Genomic DNA, 21,069 nt, shown 5'->3' with positions numbered 1-21,069 from the left:
CGGTGACATTCACGGAAAAGATTTCGAATTTCCCGAGTTTTAATATCCCGCTGTGCCGTAATTAGTTCATATTTCCCTGACATTTTTCCGAAAATCTCTCCAGATTCGCGGAGGATTTTCCTGTGAAACAGGCCCTTGATCTTGGACATTTAAGGGTTGTAATCCTCCCTGCCTGTAAATGTATTTATCGATGTTATATTTTCAAGGGAACGTGTTTAATTTGGAGAAGTGGCTTCAAGGCTATGAATACTACACAATACCCGTCGACAATTTGACAAGGGACATAAATGACACGCTTCTTTCCCTACGATGTCTTCGGGCGACTTGCCAGCCTTAATATCAAAATGGCTGAAAAAGAGAGAAAAATACAGCCGACAGCGGTACCTCTGGACGCTGTGCCGGAGCGTTGTACCATGACGATGCACCACGAGATTTCGGCCCGCGGTTCGCTTATGCCAGCTGGAGATGGTTCCGCGCTGCTTTCCGATACCTTGTCCCCGACAAGACAGTGAGGGAGAGAAAAGTCGGCCCCTAGACCATGTGAGACAGATCCCTTTCGTAGGCACCTCAGTTCCACCTTACTGACTTAAACTGAGATTCAGCCATGTATATATATGACAACGTAGTCATTTTGTCTTCCATGTGGTACGTTTTGAGGTTTGAACATGCGCACGGGCTAAAACGATATAATGACGGAAGGATGGCTCGTGGTCAAACGACCTGTAGTCTTAGAGGTACCCGGCGCTAGTCTTGGACTCGTTTTACCTCATTTCATTCTTACAATTTTTATCGCCGTTTTCCCGAAAACGATTGCTCCTTCGATGGATTGTTGACATTGTTAAGGGAATCAGGTCGTCACTCGAAGAGCTCTGTGAAAGCCGTTGCTATTTTTCTGCTTTTAGCTATTTAATCAACACTTATTACTGTACCATGCAACGAAAATGTGCCACGTTTGTTACTACAACAACTCAGATGCTACCTTTCGCCTCTTGATGTCTGGTGATGATGATCAATTGCCTCGTGATGAATACCAGAAGCTTAAAAAGTTATCACAAGGAACGCGCAATAAACTGGCAATCCGTGCGTAACCTCCATCGCTTCCAGGACCTGGTGTACGCCGAAAACTCTGGCGTTATATGCGTCAATGAGACATGGTTGAACCAAAATATCAGCAACTCTGAAATATTGCGTTCTGGCTTTAGGAGAGATCGGTCTTATCGAGGTGGTGGTGGAGTTCTTACTGCAGTCAAAACAGCCTCCTTGAAAGCTGTCAAAGAATTTACACCTGAATCGGAAGCCGAGCTGCAACAGCTTGAGATAATTTTTGCCAAAATTACTACGCTTACTGGTCAAAAATTTTATTCTGTTTTTGCTATACGCCACCCAATGAAAACCCAAGTTGGATGGATGTATTAGATAATTTTCTGCATGAAGTTTGTGACCAGTTCGACAATATGGTAATTTCGGGTGATTTTAATTTGCCAGACATCCTCTGGGACTCCATTGACAGCGCATCGGGTGTTAACGAACTAGCCTTTATCAGTTGAAAGCCTTCACAACTACCTCTTGACACAACTCAATAAAAAACGCACATGTGGCAACAACATACTTGCCCGTGTAATCACGAGCGTGCCGAACCATGTCAATGTAACCGAGACGGATTGTTTCCAAAAGATACGTTTATTTTTAACAGACCACAGAGTCATTATTTTCCAGTTTAACACTTATAAAAACCCCATCTAAAACCCTGAGATTTGTATACGATTATGCAAAAGGGGACTTTAAGGGTCTGCTGTCAGGAATTAACCTCTCTTCGATCATAGCCAATGACGATATAAATACTGACTGGCACTAATGGAAAGACACGTTTCTTGCAGCGGTCTAAAAGGTGATGATGATGATGATGATGATGATGATGATGATGATGATGATGATGATGATGATGAACTTTATTTCAGTGTCAAGTCTGCTAGCTGGCCATGTAAGGCCTACTAATAGGGGACACTAAATTACGATACAATAGGTACAGTAGGCTAAAGGGACGGAATCCAATACCTTAGATGTCTGGTGCCATATACTTCATTTGATCAAGGAAAAGGAATCTATAAGACAAAAGATGAAATTATCTCCCTCGAACCACCTTAGGGAGAAATTAAAAAAAAAAAAAAAAACGACTTGCGCAAAACAGTTAAGCGCATGCTGCGGAACAGCCGTGATGAGTTTCTTGGTTCCGTTTAGTCCGACCTCAACACAAAGCTAAAGCGTTTTTGGTCTATATTGAAGCTGAATTTCAAATCGCATACAATTCCTGATCGAGTCTCGACGCCATTATCAGCCAGTGCATTCGCTGACCCAGGTAATGGTACGCCGTTAAGATCTTCAGCTGAAAATCCTCGGGAAATAGCCAATCTGTTTAACTCCTACTTCTCACAGTTTTCGCCCATGACATCCACTCCCCCCCCCCCCCCCCCTTCATCTGGAAGCGCTGGTAATGCACCAGCCTCTCCTGATATGTAACGCTCACGGTTAGCGAAGTTCAATCGGTGCTCGAAGCCCTTGATGTCACGAAAGCCACAGGACCAGATAAAATCCCAGCGAAACGTACTTCTTAAGGAAACAGCCTCTGTAATTGCACCATCTCTTTGTAAGCTGTTTAACAATTAAGCACTGGTTCTTTCACGCAGAACTGTTCGAAAGCTAACGTTCCTGCTTTTAAAAAGGGTGAGGTTGAGTGTACAGAGAATTACAGGCCCATCTTCTTACCGTCGCTGGTAACCAAAGTCTTGGAGCGATGTTCTATTTAACACTTCAATTCAAAGATAGACTGTACGAGGTGGTAAGAGATTGTCAACATGGATTCATTAGAGGGACGTCATGCACCTCCAACCTTTTGGAAGTTTTAGACCACGTGGGCTCCCTACTAGACGACGGAAAACTGGTGGGCATGACCCGTATGGATATGTCTAGGGCCTTCGATAAGGTGAACCATGGCTGCCTGCCGCAAAAGGTGCAGGAGTTCGGATTTGGAGGCAGCGTCTTGTAGTGGTTTAGCTCTTACCTGATGGGTCGCTACCAACTTGTAACCGTGCTGGGTGAAACCTCTGATCCTCTGCCTGTCAGCTTCGGAGTACCTTAGGGCTCCATTTTAGGCCCGATGTTATGTCTCATCTATGTAACTAACTTGCCCGATTCGGTCCTGACGAGCCATGTTGCCATGTTTGCCGATGACACAAAGATATACTGTATAAACAAATTAAGTCTCGGAAGATGCTGCGTACCTACAAGCTGACAGTTGACAGACAACACAGTTACAACTGGCGGAGATTTTCATTTCTTAAAACTCTTTCTCGCTGGCGGTGAAGAGCGGGTATTTTCTGCTCAGGAACTTTAAAACGTAACCAAGTTTCTCAGGAACGTTAAATAGTAACCATGATTGACTTAGGGACACTCAGCTAGTGTTTAGTGTTTAAGTTTAAGAAATTAATTTTCATGTACCACGCACATTTAAGTTTGCTATAACCAAAATCTGGGAAGAGACTCCTACTAACATAAAAACACTGAGCTACTTCCAGTTCAAAAAACAATAAAAAAGAATTCTGCCTAACTCTCAAGTGGAATTTAACTATTAAATTTTTATATAAAAGTGACAGTTCCATATGATCGCCCATAGTTGCCATGGCACCAAGCACACACTTTTATTAGTATTTCCATTAAAATATAGCGGTGGTTAGCTCAAAAGCTAAGCTCCCCAGACCACCGTACACTTCTACCAAATCCATTGACTTCTTTCTTTCCTCCTTTTATTTGTTATTTTATTCCTATGTTCCTATATACAATGTAAATACTATATCCAAGTGTAAATAAACTGAAACTGGAGTGCAACAAACGATTAATTTTCTCTAAAAGTGTCGTTGGGTACGCCGATATAAAAGAAAACTGCTAATGAGACGAAAAAAGAAACATTCGGATGAACGTGTTTGCCGGGAAATGGTCCGTGAGGACTTCCTGCCTTTTGGAGATTACGACGCTTTCGTTAATTAAAAAAGCAATTTTAATTAAAAGAGTACTTTTCCTCAATAACTTGCGCAAATTGTAAGATTTCATATTTCTATTTTGAGAAATTCGTAAATGTAGAAATGAAGTTTGATTTGATTGAAATAAGTTTTTTTTTTTTTTTTCATAAAAGTGGCCTTGTGATCCTTTGGAATAACCCTAAGGGAATTTTTTTCTGTTTTCCCTAGACATTCCTCTCAACGACACCAAGTGTCATGGTAAACATGTGGATCTGAACACTCATTGTAGCCAGGGTTTCAGTGAGATTTTGTCCTTTTTTTCGCGGTTTGAACGCGAGGAAAAACGGAAGAAGGAGAGAAGCGAAGAGAGACCGGAAACGCAAACTTCACGAAACTTCACGATTCCGAAAAATGTCATTCGCCCACGCACGGGGTTCCTGATTGACGCAACTTGGTAACGTTGATTGACATCCGCAGATCAAAGTATCTAGTGTCGTTTAATGGGAAATGTTCGGAAGAGAACGGAGGTTTAGCTAAGTCTCCCTTTGGTGAAAGAGAATTTAGTCATCAACTGCGAAATAAATAGAATTAGGACTGAATACGACACAACGCAGTGAATTGTGATAGCACGCGTCGTATTTCGTATTTGTCATTGGATAATGCATTTCCGGAGTTTTTATTGGCTTAGAGGCTATGGGATATTTAACAATTATTCCAAGAGCGCGTGTTCGATACGAGATGATATGGTAGATACCCAACGAAGCGCGCAGCGCGTAGCGCCGGCGAGCTGGCTTTACAGTAATCATCTCGCCAACAAGCGTGAGTGAAAGAATTGTTTTATTAAAAACAACCGCAAAATATTGTTAAATCATGCCACATTTTAATACGCAAAACAAGACCGAGAGATGAGATATAGTGTAAATATTTGTGGGGCACTGTATAATGGCTTGACTATTACCGTGGCAGCAAAGTCGATCAACTTTCATGGAATTGCATTATACAATGATTCAATTTTTAATAATGGCTTTTACTCCATTCCAAAGAAATACCGGCAATGAAATCGTCCTCTGGTCTTTCTTGGGAAGTAAAACCAGCATGATCTACCAACATTTCTTGTATTGGTTGCTTTTAATAAAATAATTATTCCACCCTCGCTTGGCACCAAGCACACACTATTATTAGTATTTCCATTTATTATATAGCGGTGGGGGCTCGAAAGCCAAGTTCCTCTAACCACCGCGGTGCACTTCTACCAAAGCCATTAACTTCTTTGTTTTCTCCTTTTATTTGTTATTTTATTCCTATGTTCCTTTATACAATGTGAATACTATATCCAAGCGTAAATAAACTGAAACCTTGAACCTTGTTGGATGTGGGATGATTTACAGCCAATCCGGAGCTACGCACCTTATTGGGTATCTATCATTTCATGTCTCGTGTCTCGTGGATTTATTCTTAGACATCGTACCTGTCGCTGAAATTGTAGTAACACGTTGTCTAAAAGGCGCCAGCTCTGTCATGAGATTTATTTTTTGGTCAAAACTGAGGGGAAATTCAGGTAACTTTTCTTGTTCATCAAATGCTCCTAGCATCGCTTTTTGTAGCCAAAGATGCTTAACAATCAATTAACAATCCATGAGCGCGCGTTCGATATAAGATTCATTTCGTAGTGATTTCGCCTTGCAAGAACAACCAAAAGACAACTCAAAATGTCTATATTTCTCGGGCAAGCCAGTCAAATCCCTGAAAAAGCATTATAGAAAGATCCAGTTATTGATATCTGTAAATATTCAGTGCTATAGCTTAAGTAACGTTTAACAAAGCTGGACTGCCGGGAGTATTTTCAGGTAGTCTGAAATGTCAGCCGTCTCCTCTCCCTAACCCACAGGTGGGTGAGGGGGAGGGAGACGGCTGACATTTCAGACTATATTTTCAGGTTGCCTTAGGGACAGTGCGACTTTTGCCCTCCAGCAACTCTTACTAAAAATAATTGGCATTGTCTCTTATTAAAATTTGTAATTATTCTAGCTGTCGGAAGTTGTAATAACGCATTATCATATTTCGTGACAAGTTTGCAAAAACTTAAAAAGGTTATGATCTCGTGATATACAACTATTTCATGGTTTGCCATCATCACGAAGGCTTATTTTTATCAGTGATTTCCACATTTTTGTATACAACCGGCTCCAACTGAACGGGAACAGAAAAATACTAGGTGACATTTAGGAATAGTAAGATTCTTCTATTCCTTGTTATAGTGTCATCATTCAGTGACGGAGTATAAAGTAAGTGTTGTTTCTAAATTTATATTAATATACTTTAATCAGGATAAGTATGTTTCCGGCTTCTTGGATAATATTCTCGTGGTCTTGATACTGTCTTGTTTCGCTGTTGTTTCACTGGTAAACAAAAACGCTTAGATCACGGACCGTCATGTAAATATCAGTGACACTTTGGCAGCATTAGGAAAGGTGCTTGATAATGTTAGGAAACTAGGCAGCGACGCGACGGCGGTAACGTCAACGAAAACATCACTTGAAAATGTAACTTTACTTCATTTGTACTACTTCGCTATTATTTTAACTAGCTCAACTTCTACAGAAACGGCGAACTACCCAGGAACCAAATTGGTAGTAGTCCATAGTAGTGGCGCTCAATCCGAGAAGGAGAATGAAATATTCACAGTCGGGCGAGTGCCCACGTTCTCCACAAAACGTTGCATTTGGTCATTTCACGTTGTGGCTTTGCAGAGGACCGCAACGAAACGTACCAAAGTTTGAAAAAACACGTACAGACCGATTGTTTTTGCTCATTAAGCCGTTTGTTTTTGTGCATGGCGTTGTCGTTGCTTACCCGTAATGAGAAACTATACGGGTGCTTAAGTGGCGCCCGAAGGGCTTTTCCCTCAATAAGGGATATTTTTTGGCCGTTTACTTTTTTAGTTTCTACCATAAAGAAAAACAAAATTTACAGTAACGGTTAGTAATTTGATTGGGTGGCTTGGTCGGTCAGTTTGATCAGTTGTTCAGTTACTTTACCCATCGGTACTGGTTGAAACATTTTTATGGAATTATTTATAAGAGTGTGATTGATAATGATATATACCGATTCATTTTAAAAACCTACTACAAAACACCACAACGCATTATTACAATTTCCCATAGCTCGGATTATTCTCTAATTATTATGCAATACCACAACGTATTTGCTGTGTTGAAGTTTTATCCTTGGTTCAAAATTTTTCCTTTGTTTTTGTATATGGTGATGTATTACCAAAAGGTTTTGACAGCGGGAAAATCAAAATAAGTTTTAGATATAAAACAATGACTTTCGATTTCACAGACATGATTCGGAAGAAACGTCTGTCTTCTTCAATGCAAATGGCACATAAGATGTAAATTTGAAAATTTAACAATTATTCCACGCGAGCGCTCATTGGATATGGGATGACAGATAGCTAATTTAGGAGGCGCGTAGCGCCGAGTTGGCCATAATCATTTCATATCCAACAAGCGTGAGTGGAATAATTGCTTTATTAAAAACTTTAAAAAATATTGCTAGATCTTACTGATTTCGCTTTATAAGAACAACCAGAAGACAATTCAATGTTCGCTATTTCTTGGGCATGGTATAATGGCTCGTATTTCATCGCTAAACCAATCAAATCCATGGAATTGCATTATACAATGATCCAGTTTTTAGTAAAAATCTGATCTAGTAAGTGCTACTGAAATACATATACAAATAATAGAAAAAAGCATGTAAATTAAAACAATAGTATAGATCGTGAAATAAACGCGTTGAAGTTGCTGATTAAGGGAAGGGTTATGACAATGTTTGATAATGAGTATCAAAACAAAAATGAAAATTGAATCACAACAGCCATAGGTACTTACAGAATACGACAAGAGTTATTAAAATTTACAACGGGTATTGCAGATCACGACATCTTTTATTGCAATTCATGGCGTTATTACAGTACATGTATTGCTTTGACGCAATGGCAACTCGTATAGAAAAAAACGAAAAAGAAAAAGAGTAAAGAAAAGCGCTTCATATTAAAAACTGTTGTATACATTTTTGGACAAAGCATTCCGCGTGGCAGTGAGTCTCCCGTGGAGACCATATGTCTCGCAACGCCACGTTCATTCGTAGGTTCTAAAATTGTACAACCAATCAGAGCAAAAGCTTTTTTTTTTTTCAACCAATCAAGAGACTAAACAAAAGTCATGAGTTGCGCGCTTTTTCCCGCGCTTGTCACTGGCTGTGGCCGTTGTATTTTTCCCGCGCTTGGAACTGGTTGCATCAGTGTTTTGTCCGCTTGGCCCTAGTTTGTGTTCGGATTGGTTCATCGCGGCACTCACTTCGCTTTCCACGTTTACTGCTGAGAACACCCTAAGGGCGCGGTTGTCGAATTTTCTCGGAGTTTAGAGACTGAAAAAAATATTTATATTTACGTTTTACATTGACTTAAATCGTATACAGTGTACAGACAACCGCTTCCATTCAATCTGATTTTCTCAAGCGTTTTCAATGTTTTTATCTTTTACTGCTTGTCCTGATGTCCATCCAATCTTTTTGTTTGATTCTGAGATCAGTTCAAACTATATACTTTTGAATACGAGGCATTTTCAACGACTGCCTTTGTGCGGGTGTCAATTTAAATCTAAACCACATCTTTTTCATACAATTTGCATTTGCGGCCTACTGTGAATCAATTAAGTGGTTCTTTAAAGATAATCTTGTTCGACGTGGTGCCCAACAAGCTGCTTTCTTTACTTATTTATCTCCAGTTCAGGTGGCCAACTTCTTCTAACCACATTTCACAGATCTGTTGTGCTAAGACATTTTGTAACCAAACAAATCGATTGGTAAAACTATCACCTTCAAAGACCAGCCAAACAAGGTTTGATCACTTCTTGTGTTGTCCTTGAATTGACTTCACTTGTCGCGCTGTCAGAGGCGAAATGTAAGAGCTTTTGAAATTCAAATAAAATAGATTCATTTATACTCGTCAAATATTTATTCCGGAGTGAGCGGTTAGATGAAATGGGAGGGAAGCAGGCTTAACTATCAAGTTATGCACCGCATAAATAAATCCGAAGCAATCTGTTTGTGTGTTCGTCGCGGGTGGAAAAGTAACATGGTGTATAGTGGGCTTTTCGGCTATTGACACGACTGAGCAGTTTGCTTCTTCGATTATTTCTGGACGCGGAGAGTAACAAGCAACGCTGAAAACTTCTCCCATTTTAAGGTGCCCATACGTTTGACGCAATAAGCTTGGTTATTCGCACCGACTTAACAGCGTCAGTTCAACATTGTTTGCACATGCCGCCTTTTAAAATTGAGTTCAACAATTATTGAAAAAGCCATTGACATTTAGATTGAAAAAATGCTTGGGACAAGTGTGGAGCTTAAGTTAAGACAACAATTTTAGGCTGTAGAATGAAATTAATATTTGCTTTGATATTTAGAAAAGCAAACGCTCTTTTGTGTCGTCTAATAGATGCCTTTTAATTTAATATAAATCTTGATGTTTTTTGTCGAAACCCGAAGTTTAAATTTTAAAGAATTTAAGCTAACGTTTTTTGTTGGATGAAATATCTCAAACTCTTGACACATAGCGATTTCATGTTTTCGGGTGTCCTATTCAGAATTTTGGTGTTATATCTTGCAGTAATAATATGATAACCTGTCCAAATTTTTTTTTTTTTAGACAAACACCTTCAGTTCGCGACTGCTAGGAATCCTGGGAGTCTATTCCCACATGGCACTTTTCAAGATGGCGGATCAGTATGGCACAGGCGAGAGTAGTGTTGATTTGACGACGAGCGACTCAAAAAAGAGGCCACTTGACGGGACAGGGGAAGGCAGACCTTCTTATAAGAGGTCGAACCTTGGAGGTAGGCTCTGCAGTGAGAATTTGCTTATTGGCTTGTGGAAAAATTTGCGCCTGTTTTTATTCGTCCGCGTATGTCATGGTGTGCTGCGTCGTCAAGTTTAAAATATTCACTCTGTTGCATCTGTCAGTTATTTGTGAAGCGTTTGTCGCCAAGAAAATAGAATAGAACGGTGAAAGAATTAGCCTTAGCTCTACAATTGTTGCCAGCGTTTCGAACAGCGAGTAACCTGCGAAGAAATTGCGATTTTACGCCGGAAAAATTGGACTGTTTGGTTCACGAGTGCAACGGGTGGGGAACATAAACAAAGTTGAATTGGCTTGACACCGCTATCAACGATATGCGATCATTTGCCATCATGTAGCAACAACACGCACAGGCTTTTAAAAGGGTGCGATGAAACGCTTAAGCTTTTAGAAAGAAATTTCGCTCGAATACGCGACGTTCAAAATTTGATTCGTAAAATTTTAACTTATGCTTATTTTTCGGAAGTGACCACATGAGTAATCAAGCTGACTCTTTCACAGATAACTTTATTATCAGACTGGTTGATCAATAATTGATTTCTTGAGTCGGATGGTGAAGCTTAAAGTTAAATCATTTGTCTATTTTTTCGACCGTGCAAAATGTAAGCTTAAGTTTCCTTTTCCCTATGATTTCGTGCTGCGTTTAAATTGAGGAAGTAGTAGTGTTATCAAACTCTTGAAATTATTTTTATGCAAAAATCTGGCGATTGGAAAACCGCAATACATTTGCCATAGTAGCCCAAAAATTTTGCTTCGAGATGAAAAAATTTTTGTGGCTAATGAGATTAAAATGAAACAACGAAGAATCAGCTTATATAAAATGAGCTGTAGTGTATTGTAAACACGCGCGATGCCGCAAGCTTTCGATTTGACAGATCATTTTTGCTCGCTATCTAATTCTTTTCTTTAGTGATTTCTGATTTCTAGTAGAGTTAATTTAACTCTTTGAATATAGAAGTCTTTTGTATAAACGAATATTAAATTAACAATTAAATAAAGCTGGTGTTTTTGTCGAGAGCATAAATAAGACGTGTTTGGTATTATTGATGGTGTTGAAAGCATGACAAGATTTAGCTTTTCAGAAGTTCGTAAGCTTACTTTCTTTCTTCTCTTGTAATATTACACCAGTTAGATGACAAAAATAACGTTTCTTTATGCTATTCGATCCCGCAAAAAAATAGAATGATCAATATTTTTTATCAAACAACAAAGCGAAGCAATTCAATGTATGCGACGGATAACTTGACACTTGCTAAGAATTTTAATTCATGGTCGATCATGCAATAAGTTAAGAAGTCTGGACTCAATTTCTTCCTCAAAGAATCGCCTTTTGGCCAAGTAACACAGTTTGCCACACTTCACAGAGAAACAGAAACTTGGCTATTGTTCTAACATAGTGGAATATTTTCGTTTCTGTTAATCAAAAAAACACAGGTGGTCATCGCTAAATGCGTTTTTGTCTGCGGCTGCCAGGTTCCACTGTTTTGTCCCGCGGTACTCAACTAGAGGTCAAGCATTCATGTAAGCCGTCAGACGGTAGAGTTTGAATCGACATTTCGTCCTAGCAGTTCTCCTTGAAAATTACATGAATTTATAGATCTTCACCTTTACTACAAAGATGTATAATGGATGGGGCTGGAAAGGTGAATATTACTTTTGATTTCTTTTTTGGCAGCGCTAAATATTTATTGTTAATTTTTCATTGGAATCTGAGAAAATACCTTGCCACCGTTTAAAAGCGATGTTTTGTGCTTCATGGATTGGAATGGTGTGTGTGTTTCTAGTTGACCCTAACTTTCATGTCGAGAGGGTTTAAGCCATGATCAGTTAACTTTTGTAGTAACCCTGTACATGTCCTGTGTTTAAACTTCCAAGAGCTCTTAATTTGTAGTATATTTATACATGTCTGGCTTTTCAACCCATCCTCTTTTGTAGTTCCAGATCATCCTTGAATTAAAATGATAATACCATTACTAATCTTCAAATCCCTTTTCAACATATCTGCTGTTCTTGAAACTAGTCTGTGTAGTGAAATTAAGATTTCAGCAACAAACTTAAGCTTACATGATTAGCATATTAATAGTTTGTCGAAGCAAATTCCATTACATGTAAAGCTTGAATGCAGTCAGCCATTAATTTTTCTCATCACACGAAGGCATAGTTGCTTTAAGCATTTTAACAAAGAAATATTATTCCTTGTTGTGGAAAGTTGTCACCACGATGGCCATATTAAATTAATTTTCCGTTTTGGCTCTGTGAGGCATAAAGCAATACAAGAAACCACTCTGAATATTGTATAGTGGGCTTATCATTCTAGATTTATCTCTCTGGTTACTGCTTTATTTGCATATATATGCCACATTTAGGAAGTATTACATACTGGGTATTAAACATCTCTGTGTAGTTGTTCATCCTGTGCTGAACAGTGTAATCTCACCTATTTCATTGATTTTAAACTCGTTGCTTTTATAATTGCACTCACTGGCTTGATTAAAGACTTCACACTGTGATTGTTTGTTTTTTTCTGTTCCCAGCTGCAATTCAAAAATTAACCTTAGGATTTGTGTGAAAGGCAGAGCATATTAAATGCAATGAAAGCTTTTATTCTGGTTCCTTTCATAAGAATTAAGAGTGACCTTTGATTCATGGGTTCCTGATTGCTTTTCCATGCCATGTTTTTTTGGCTCTCTCCTTGTGGAATTAGATCTCATTACATAACTAACCAGTCTCTTACTAGTCAGTAAGCTATTGCTATATCTAGTTAGAAAACTTCCTGCTCTATACATTTTCAAGCAATTGGAATTAATGCTTACAGAAACATGTGACATGTGTTTTCAATATTTTCAATTCCTGAAGAACTCTCTAGAAACTGGTGTCACTAACCTTGGTCTTCCTTAAACACGCACATCATTATTTTTAGAGCAAGGAGGTTGATTTAATTTTCCTTCTAACTTTGATTGATTGATTTTACCTTATCGATTGTCCTGCATCTTTAATTACAGTAAGAGTTTTTCGAATACCTCATCCCTTGGATGTTCATTTTTCTCGATTCTCCTTACGTGTCTTCCTCACAGTGTAACTTGTTTGTGTAAGGAGAATGTTGATCCCCCTCAGGGCTTGAGACTAACTTTTCAGCTTAGTCTAGCCCAGTGGCTAGTGACAGGTTTGATTTCATTAGTGAAAAGCAAATTTTCATTGACCAGACATTTTCATGCAGGGTTTCTTGTTTCAAGAGCAAGGAGGTGGGGAGCAGACATCTTTGATATTTACGTATAACATTGATAAGAAAAATCTGCCACACTTGTAAACACAGTGACAACGGGTACCTGGTTTTCTTTTTTTTATTCTTTTTTTCTCGTTATCTTTGAAGATCTTTGTTTAAGTTTCTGTTCTCTCTGGTTCTTTTTGCAATTAAGGTGAAATACTTTTCAGTTTAATCAGAATGGGTGCAGTTGTGTTCTTTGGGAAGTGGTATTCTGTTTAATACTCCTGAACCGGAATAAGAACAGTCAGAAATTTTCTAGAAAAATGTGCCCAAGTCTAACAAAACTTTTTGATTTTCACTTTGAAAAAATGCTAATAAAAAGTTTAGTACCGATGGTCACCACAAGCATTTTCTTATTCTTTAAAAGTTATTGAAACTCCTGAGTGCACTTTGGCACATAATTTGCTTTTTTGTGTGTTATGTAAAACAGCATTGATGAGTTACATTACCAGCTGATTTTTGAACACCTGTTTCCAAAGCTATACATTTTTTACATTTTATTTTGGTTTTCACTGGAGGGATTCCAAAAAGTAAATTTATGAAGAAGAGAAAAAGGGAGTAAAATTTAGGCAGCTTAAGGCTGTTCCACAATAGGAGATTCCCCATGCAGAGGGCCCAAGGAAGTTACAGACATCAGTACTAAATTGTTTTGGCTGCAAGATGTGACGTTTTACAGCTTGTGATCCTAACGTCTGAGCGGAAAAGGTGTTATGATGCCAAAAAGACATGAGCATATTGGGAATATGGCACACACTAAATTAAAACCTACATGTCAGGGCACGAAATTGCGCCTGATACAGTCGCCAATGCTCCTAAGTTTTCCGTGCCGGCGGCCAAGATTCAAAAGTTAGTCGCCACATTGGCGACCAGAACCCTTTGCTTTATCCTACCTTTATGTCTTGTGCAATAAAATAAAGCTTGGAAAAAAAAATCGATGCGAATGGCAAGGTTTATTTGTAGCAAAACCGTCACGAGCTCTCCGTTAACATCCGCCATCTAGGATAATAAAGAGGCTACATTTTGTATTGTGCAATCAAATGTACCTTTTGCTAACAGACGTGACCTCTGAACTATCCAAGATGGTGGATTTCATCGGACTTTCATTAATATTCATGTCGCCGAGTGATTTAAATTTAAAATGAGCATCAACGAGGATCGGGAAAATTTATTTCAAATATTGGCTGCGTGTACAAACAGGACCAAGGATGAGGTTTTGGAATTCGCACAGGCCATGGAAGAAAATATGCCGACAAGAAGAAGTTTTTTCGCACCTTGCCGTTCCGTGGCCATGTGGGATTACCAAAAGACAATTGGCAATGTCCCTGATGCCAGAGGATATTCCTTTATGGCAAGAAATAGCACCCACAATTACTTCTGCTGATGGAAACTGTCTATTCATTACTGTTTCATTGGCTTTGGTGGGCGATGAGATGCAAATGAGTCTTGTGTTTGCTCGCGGCTGTTGAGCTCATTTTGATCTGTGAATTTTGAATAACTTCCAAAAATAAAAAAAAACCTATCATGTGATGAAATGTTGGTGATGTTCATTCTTTACTGTGACCAGAATTGTCCTTTGCTATTCTTATCGTCCATGATAACGCATTTTCATTGTTTTTTGTTTTGTTTCGGAAAAAAATGGCTACCAACTTTTTGCACTTGGCGACCACTTTGGAATATTTGGGAGCCAAATGTCTCCCTAAGAAAAAAGTTAATTTCGTGCCCTGCATGTATACCTAAAATATTGTGGATAACCTATGTGGAATATATTCTGAATTGTAAATGGGTTTTTGAAATGGTATGAAAATTTATATACCTCTTATTCTGCTTTGCAGCTGCCAAAACGCCTATTGTGAAAGTCCTTATTCCAAACCATGCTGCTGGTTCAATTATTGGAAAAGGGGGAGCTAACATTGCTGAAGTGCAGCAGTCGACAGGAGCTCGGATCAAGTTGTCACCAAACAATGATTACTACCCTGGAACACAGGAAAGAGTTGGTCTTATAATGGGAGAGGTAGAGACTATTAACAAAATGTTGAATTTTGTGATAGAAAAGATCAGGCAAGAACCGCCGGCAATGAGATTAAATCCAGCCATGACATATGATCGGGAACGTGCCAAGCAGATGAAAATTGTCGTACCCAACTCTACAGCAGGGCTGATTATTGGGAAGAGTGGGGCGACCATCAAATACATAGGGGATCAAACTGGTGCTAGAATACAAGTCAGTCAAAAAAATGCAGAAACTGTTCCAGGAGAGAGAGTGATTGGGATCACAGGTACCTTGGAGCAAGTACAGGCAGCTTGCGCTGTTATAGCGGCAAAGGTGCAGGAGGATCCGGAGCATGCCCTAAACAACAACATCTCTTACTCTAGCCTGGGTGGTCACAGACTCTCAAATGGCAGTTCAAGTTTGAATGCTTTTACTAGTGGGGGGTTATCTGGTTCGGGTTTAGGTGGACTAGGTTTCCACAACTCTGGCAGTAGCAGTAGTAATGCCGCTACTAATAATATCTTAGCGCATGCTGCTTTACTCAGTGGGGGTGGGCTGGGGGCAAATAACCCTCTCCTCAATGTCATGGGTAATCTAGGACCTTTAGGGTTGTCGTCATCGAGTTCACAGATTCACTGCACCGCTACACTGGAACTTACTGTACCTGATGAGCTGATTGGCGCGGTCCTCGGAAAACAGGGCAAGACCATAAACGAGTTCATGCAGTACAGTGGAGCCAAGATACAGGTATCTCAGAAGGGAGAATACGTTCCCGGTACGAACAACAGAAAAGTTGTCATCACTGGAGACTGGAACTGTGCACAAACTGCTCACTTTCTGATCACACAACGCCTTCAACAAGTAGATGCCGAGAGGCTCTTAGGGCAACACTCTTAAAGAATGCGAATCACTCATCCGTGGTCCCCACTCATGAGGTCAACATTGTAATTTTTAATTAACTTAGTAACGTACTGATGTGGCAATTTTGACCTTGGTTTTGTGTTTATTGTTGTACTCTTCCTTTGCATCCTTTGTTGTGTACATTATTTTTCCATGCTACTGAAAGAAGTGCCATTAGTTTCAAATGCATAGAAAAGCACAGTCACTGATATCATTCACTGACAATGCTACTTGACTTCAGGTGTACCCACCTTGCTGGTATTCCTGGCAAAAAAAAGGTGAATTTAGAACAACTTTTCAATGGACAATTGGTCCTGGAGCAATAATTTCATTTGGTTTTTCCTATTTTGCTGGTTGAAACGATTTTTGAGCGCTGAACACAGAGGCTTTATCACTTGTTCTTTTTAATATTTATTAGAAGAATGTTGATGGTGAAAAAATGTTTCAAATCTGTGAGTCAGAGAAGTGTTTCATTTGTATATATCAGCTTTGTACAGTGAATTGCTTTTCATTTTAACAGAGTTACAGTTGAAAAACCTGCTTTGACCTGAGGAAAAAAAAAAGCTTTCATCTTAATGATGATTCACATTAAATATATAATTAAATATAAAATTTACAGGGTCCTGTATTTTGGTTACAAATACAATTCAACTACTTCATCTTTTATAAATTCAGCATGGGATTCATTTGAAAGTCATTGCATCATGAAAGTCGTTCCATCACTTACGGATTGGTGATTTCATCTGTCACAAGTCTTTCATGTCTTTTTTAATGACTAATTTTCACAGTGTTTAAAGCTTAAAAAACTGAACATGAGATTTATTTGAATTTTCTGGAATTAAATTGGATGGAAGAGTAAATGAAAACGATGAATGATAAAATCTCTTTTTTATCAAGTTTGTCCAATTTTAGCATGCTTTCTTAAAATCTACCTTGTTTTCATTGTATGTATAGTGTTGCCGCAGTATCGAGTTGTTATTGGTATGTAAATGTCGTGAATTATTTATACAGTTAGTGAGTACACATAGAATTTTTCTTGCCCATGAAGAATGCCATGCAAAAACAAGCGTCTTGTGGTTTCATTGGGCGGGATTTGAAAAAGAGAGAATGGTTATTATATTTAAACCCATTTGAGATTACTATAGCTTTTATGTGATGTATTTCTGCTGAAGAAGCAGTCTTTAATTTGAAACAAATGCTGCCAGTACATGGTAGTAATAATAAAGTACAATGCCCTGGTTTACAAAATAGAATGGGAATGCAATGTACTGTAACTTCTCACTGGTCATTCTGTAGACTGCTTAGCAAGCACACCCTTTCTGGATGAGCTCAATGAGACAGCAGCAAGTGCAAAATGAGAAAATGGTCGCTTACCCCAATTGGATGCCTGCAGAACTGGTGACCTGTAAGCTGTCTAGTCATCGTTGGGTGTGGGTGGGTGGGTATCTGAGTGTTGCTCTATCTGTACCGATCACTTCTGTCCTCTTTGTGGTGCATATTTTTCAAATAATGTTTCCATTTCTATAATTTTCCCTGGTCAATATTTTTGCTAAGTTGCTTGTAGAGAGTGGAGACCTTGGGCACAAAAGTATTTTGTTACTAAACTTGATTATAGTGGAGCCCTGATACAACTAACCACTCCATAACAGAGTACCTGGTATACCTGGTATACTGGCAAACGTTACAGTAATCTCTATAGAACAGAACGTTGATATAACAAACCATTATAACAACTGAAGACAATCCTAAGTTGAAAATGAAAAATCAATAAAACTAGTGTTAGCCTACGACTGAAGTTGAAGTACAAAACAGATCAATCAGCGATAGACATCCTTTAATCCGTTAAGCTTCTGTTCCATTGTAATATACATGTAAGTTCCTGTCTTGAAACAGTTCATGTGCTGCCAAAGCTGCTCGATCCTCTGTGTTTGATCAGTCCTATCGGCTTATCAAAGTGTGTGATGTAATGAAAACTTTGGTTATTCTACCAAAAATCTGTTATTTTGGGGTTTGTTTTTAATGAACCTCTGCTATAGCAAACACATTTTCATAGTCCCTTGGCTCTTTGTTGTATCAGCGGTCCACTGTATGTCCATTTAACTCAAGTTTGTTCTATTAGTGGTTGGAATTAGAGGAGTTTAACATTAATTTCATCCTTTATAGTACTGGGCATTCAGATCACCTCCATTATACACAAAGAATGGCACTACCAATGTACGTGTAATACTATGAGTAACAGTAAGTTACTGGTCGTTCCCGTAAATAATTATTATGTAACTATTCGTTGAACACGATGGAGAGAGAGTTTCATGGCAATGTTGTGCCACAGTTTTTAAATGCAGCTTTTCTGAAGTTTCTGAAAGAAACTCACTTGCTAGAGCTGTCTTAAGTTGCAGCAAACCTTTTGAGAACAGTTTCAGAGTATTTTGAAGACGGAAAGAGTACATGTATTTTGCCTTTGGTGTTTTCCTGAGATGGAAAGACCCACACATTGACATAATAGGAACCTTAAGCAGCAAGGATGACGACATCACCAAAAACGTAACTTAAAATTAAATTTGCGGTCTCTGAACTAACTTGTGATAATTCTAACTAATTTAAATCATGTGATGCAGCTGACCTAACCAAGAACTAAATTTGTAGAGGTGGCTTTCAAGTGCGGAAAGAGCAAGGAAAATCTACTCTTGTGTTCACATTCTCCATAAAACCTTGAATTTGGTCATTTCACAATGTTGTTTTGCAGACATCGACAAAGAAATGTACCAAAGTGTATAATGTACATGCAGAACCAGTGGTTTTCTAATTAAAACTATGGTTTTCTGATGTTCTTGCTGGCATCCTTGTCATTGCTACTTGAGGTCCTATAAGTACTATTTACAAAACAGGACTGTTGTGGCAGATAGATAGCAACAATATTGTCACAAAACTTCTCACTCCAAAGTTGGCCAACAATCAAAGTGATTTTTTTAGGCCGCTCACAAAACTTAAAACTTTTTACCTTAACTGTACTTAATGACAAATTTGAATTCAAGGGTTCTGTAAAGATTTGACTTAGCATCTGCGACACTTCATAGGGGTGGGGTACTTAGTTCTAACAAAATAATTAGAATAATCTTGAATCCCAATAATAAGGTTACTGCAGTGGAGGTTAAGTATAATAATTCTGCATGTGTGAAGACTCATTCCACCCTCAGTAAGCTGTTTTTTGGTAGAGGGGTGGAGGGAGTGGGCGCTAATTAATTAGATTATTGGCAGATAAATCAAATCACTGCAATATCAAGACTGTGAACAATCCATGTTTCTTCCTTTTTTATTGACAAACTTACCATCTAACATTTTGGAATGTAAAAGTACTCGTCCATAGTGTCTAGCTTCGATTTCTACCCATCCAGATTGAATCCAGGCTTTCCTTATTAGGACTTCACTTCTCTAGCATCGCTGCTGAATGATGCTACCTCAGTACAGTGAGGAATTTTGGTCTTCGATATTCTCAGATCAGTTTTACACAAAACTTCAATAAATGGTGGACATGTTCACAGTCAAATTGTTTGGTTACTTTTTCACTTTAAGGTTAAAAGTAATATAGTTTATTGTTTACTTCAGTCTGCGTAATTTTGACTCTGCAAATTGTATTCATGTTTTATTATCCCATTCATTTATTTTTGTGTCAGCATTTGTAATGCCAGGAGAACACTGACTTGAGACTTCATATTACACATAATTATTCATGTGACTCATTTCTGCCAGTGCCTTGCTCATATGTAATGACCGGCACATTACCATATTGTGGGTGGTGTTTAACATCGCTGTTTGTGGTCGTGCCACTTAATAAACTGCTGATACATTCACTGACTGTCTTGATTCATTCCTTACATTCTCATAAAAACATTCATTTACCAATATTTAACTACTGGGCACATTCTTGTACTGTTCAATCACAGTTGGTCTAACCCAAATCACAGTTGCCATTCATCCTCCAACCTTACAAGCAGCTTAATCTTTTTCAACAGTGTACTTCTCTTATTGTCATTCAACTTTTGGTCTGTGCTGTTGGCCATTGTGTGAAGATGGCTGGCATGTAAGATATTTTATTTTAGTGATGTTTAACTCCTTGTGATTCTTGGTTTTGCACATCCTTTTAACACTCTTTGCCTCAGGTTGCCAAGCTTTTTTGTCTAAACATGCTCTTAAATGCCATTAATGCAGTAGGGGCTTAAGAATTGGAGCCGTATTGTCAAGATTTCCAAGAGTGTGTGTACCAGCAACTCCACAATAAATATTTGACTTGTGGATGTACTAGAAAAATGTACATTTACAGGATGAGACTGTCAACTGCAAGGTAGGTTTGCATTGGATTATTTTGAATTGAATAAAGAGGAATAAAAACCATGGAGTATAGTTTCTTGCGTGAAAACAAGATTAACACACTCGCAGCCATGGCTGAAGCACGCCTTTAAAGAGCCTCTCTCCTCACAGTTAACATTTACCTCCCCTTTAACCCAAGCTCTGGATTAAACATTTTTGTTTGTGGTGCACTTTATTAAAATAATGTTAATTTTTCACATAAAAATGGAGTTTCAAACAGTTCCCTTGTTGCACTTGTGCAGGATAAACTTGTTCCTAAGCCCCTCATGAAATACTGTAGGACCATCCTGTATTGTTTTTTTAAGTGTGGCCTCAGATGACTGTGAATCATAAAATAAATTTGTTCAGTGACCAAAGTGGCGATGCATGTGAAATATCTACCGCTATTCACACTGACATTTGCCACTTGTCCATTAAAAAAAAATTAACACAAAATCCAGGACAGTGCTTTATGATCAGGAGCAGAAAACTGTCAGGCATTTGAGCAGCCAATCAGTGTGTCAGAAAGTGCTGCCCACTTGTTTGGTAAAATATAATTGTACTTGTCTAATAACCACTAAATGATATTGTCATACGTCATATGGTCAATCAACAGTATGGTGAATGGTTG

At 38.5% G+C, this 21,069-nt stretch overlaps 1 protein-coding gene and 1 long non-coding RNA gene across 3 annotated transcripts; one reads left to right on the top strand and one right to left on the bottom strand.

Annotated features, from left to right (window-relative positions):
• Positions 1-6,140: 6,140 nt before the first annotated feature.
• Positions 6,141-19,942, top strand: LOC146478543 (RNA-binding protein Nova-1-like). Of its 2 annotated transcripts, XM_085112064.1 has the most exons (3): positions 6,141-6,298; positions 9,730-9,916; positions 15,037-19,942. In XM_085112064.1, exons 2-3 carry the CDS (start codon positions 9,781-9,783, stop codon positions 16,089-16,091), a joined length of 1,191 nt encoding a protein of 396 aa, XP_084968190.1. In that variant the 5' UTR covers positions 6,141-6,298; positions 9,730-9,780; the 3' UTR covers positions 16,092-19,942. The 2 variants fall into 2 exon arrangements, with proteins under 2 accessions (XP_084968190.1, XP_084968191.1); XM_085112065.1 differs by lacking the exons at positions 6,141-6,298; positions 9,730-9,916 and adding an exon at positions 11,233-11,582.
• On the bottom strand, positions 16,232-21,036 carry LOC146478542 (uncharacterized). Its single transcript, XR_014865131.1, has 2 exons — positions 19,602-21,036; positions 16,232-19,549 (listed from the first exon to the last, which is right to left on the bottom strand). It is a non-coding gene; the product is annotated as an uncharacterized LOC146478542 (long non-coding RNA).
• Positions 21,037-21,069: the final 33 nt, after the last annotated feature.

The sequence above is a fragment of the Pavona decussata genome, unplaced genomic scaffold (genome assembly GCF_977016875.1).
Source record: "Pavona decussata unplaced genomic scaffold, jaPavDecu1.1 SCAFFOLD_64, whole genome shotgun sequence".
Classification (NCBI taxonomy): domain Eukaryota; kingdom Metazoa; phylum Cnidaria; class Anthozoa; order Scleractinia; family Agariciidae; genus Pavona; species Pavona decussata.
Note: the sequence above shows the minus strand (reverse complement) of the source record. Positions and strands in the feature narration are given on the sequence as shown.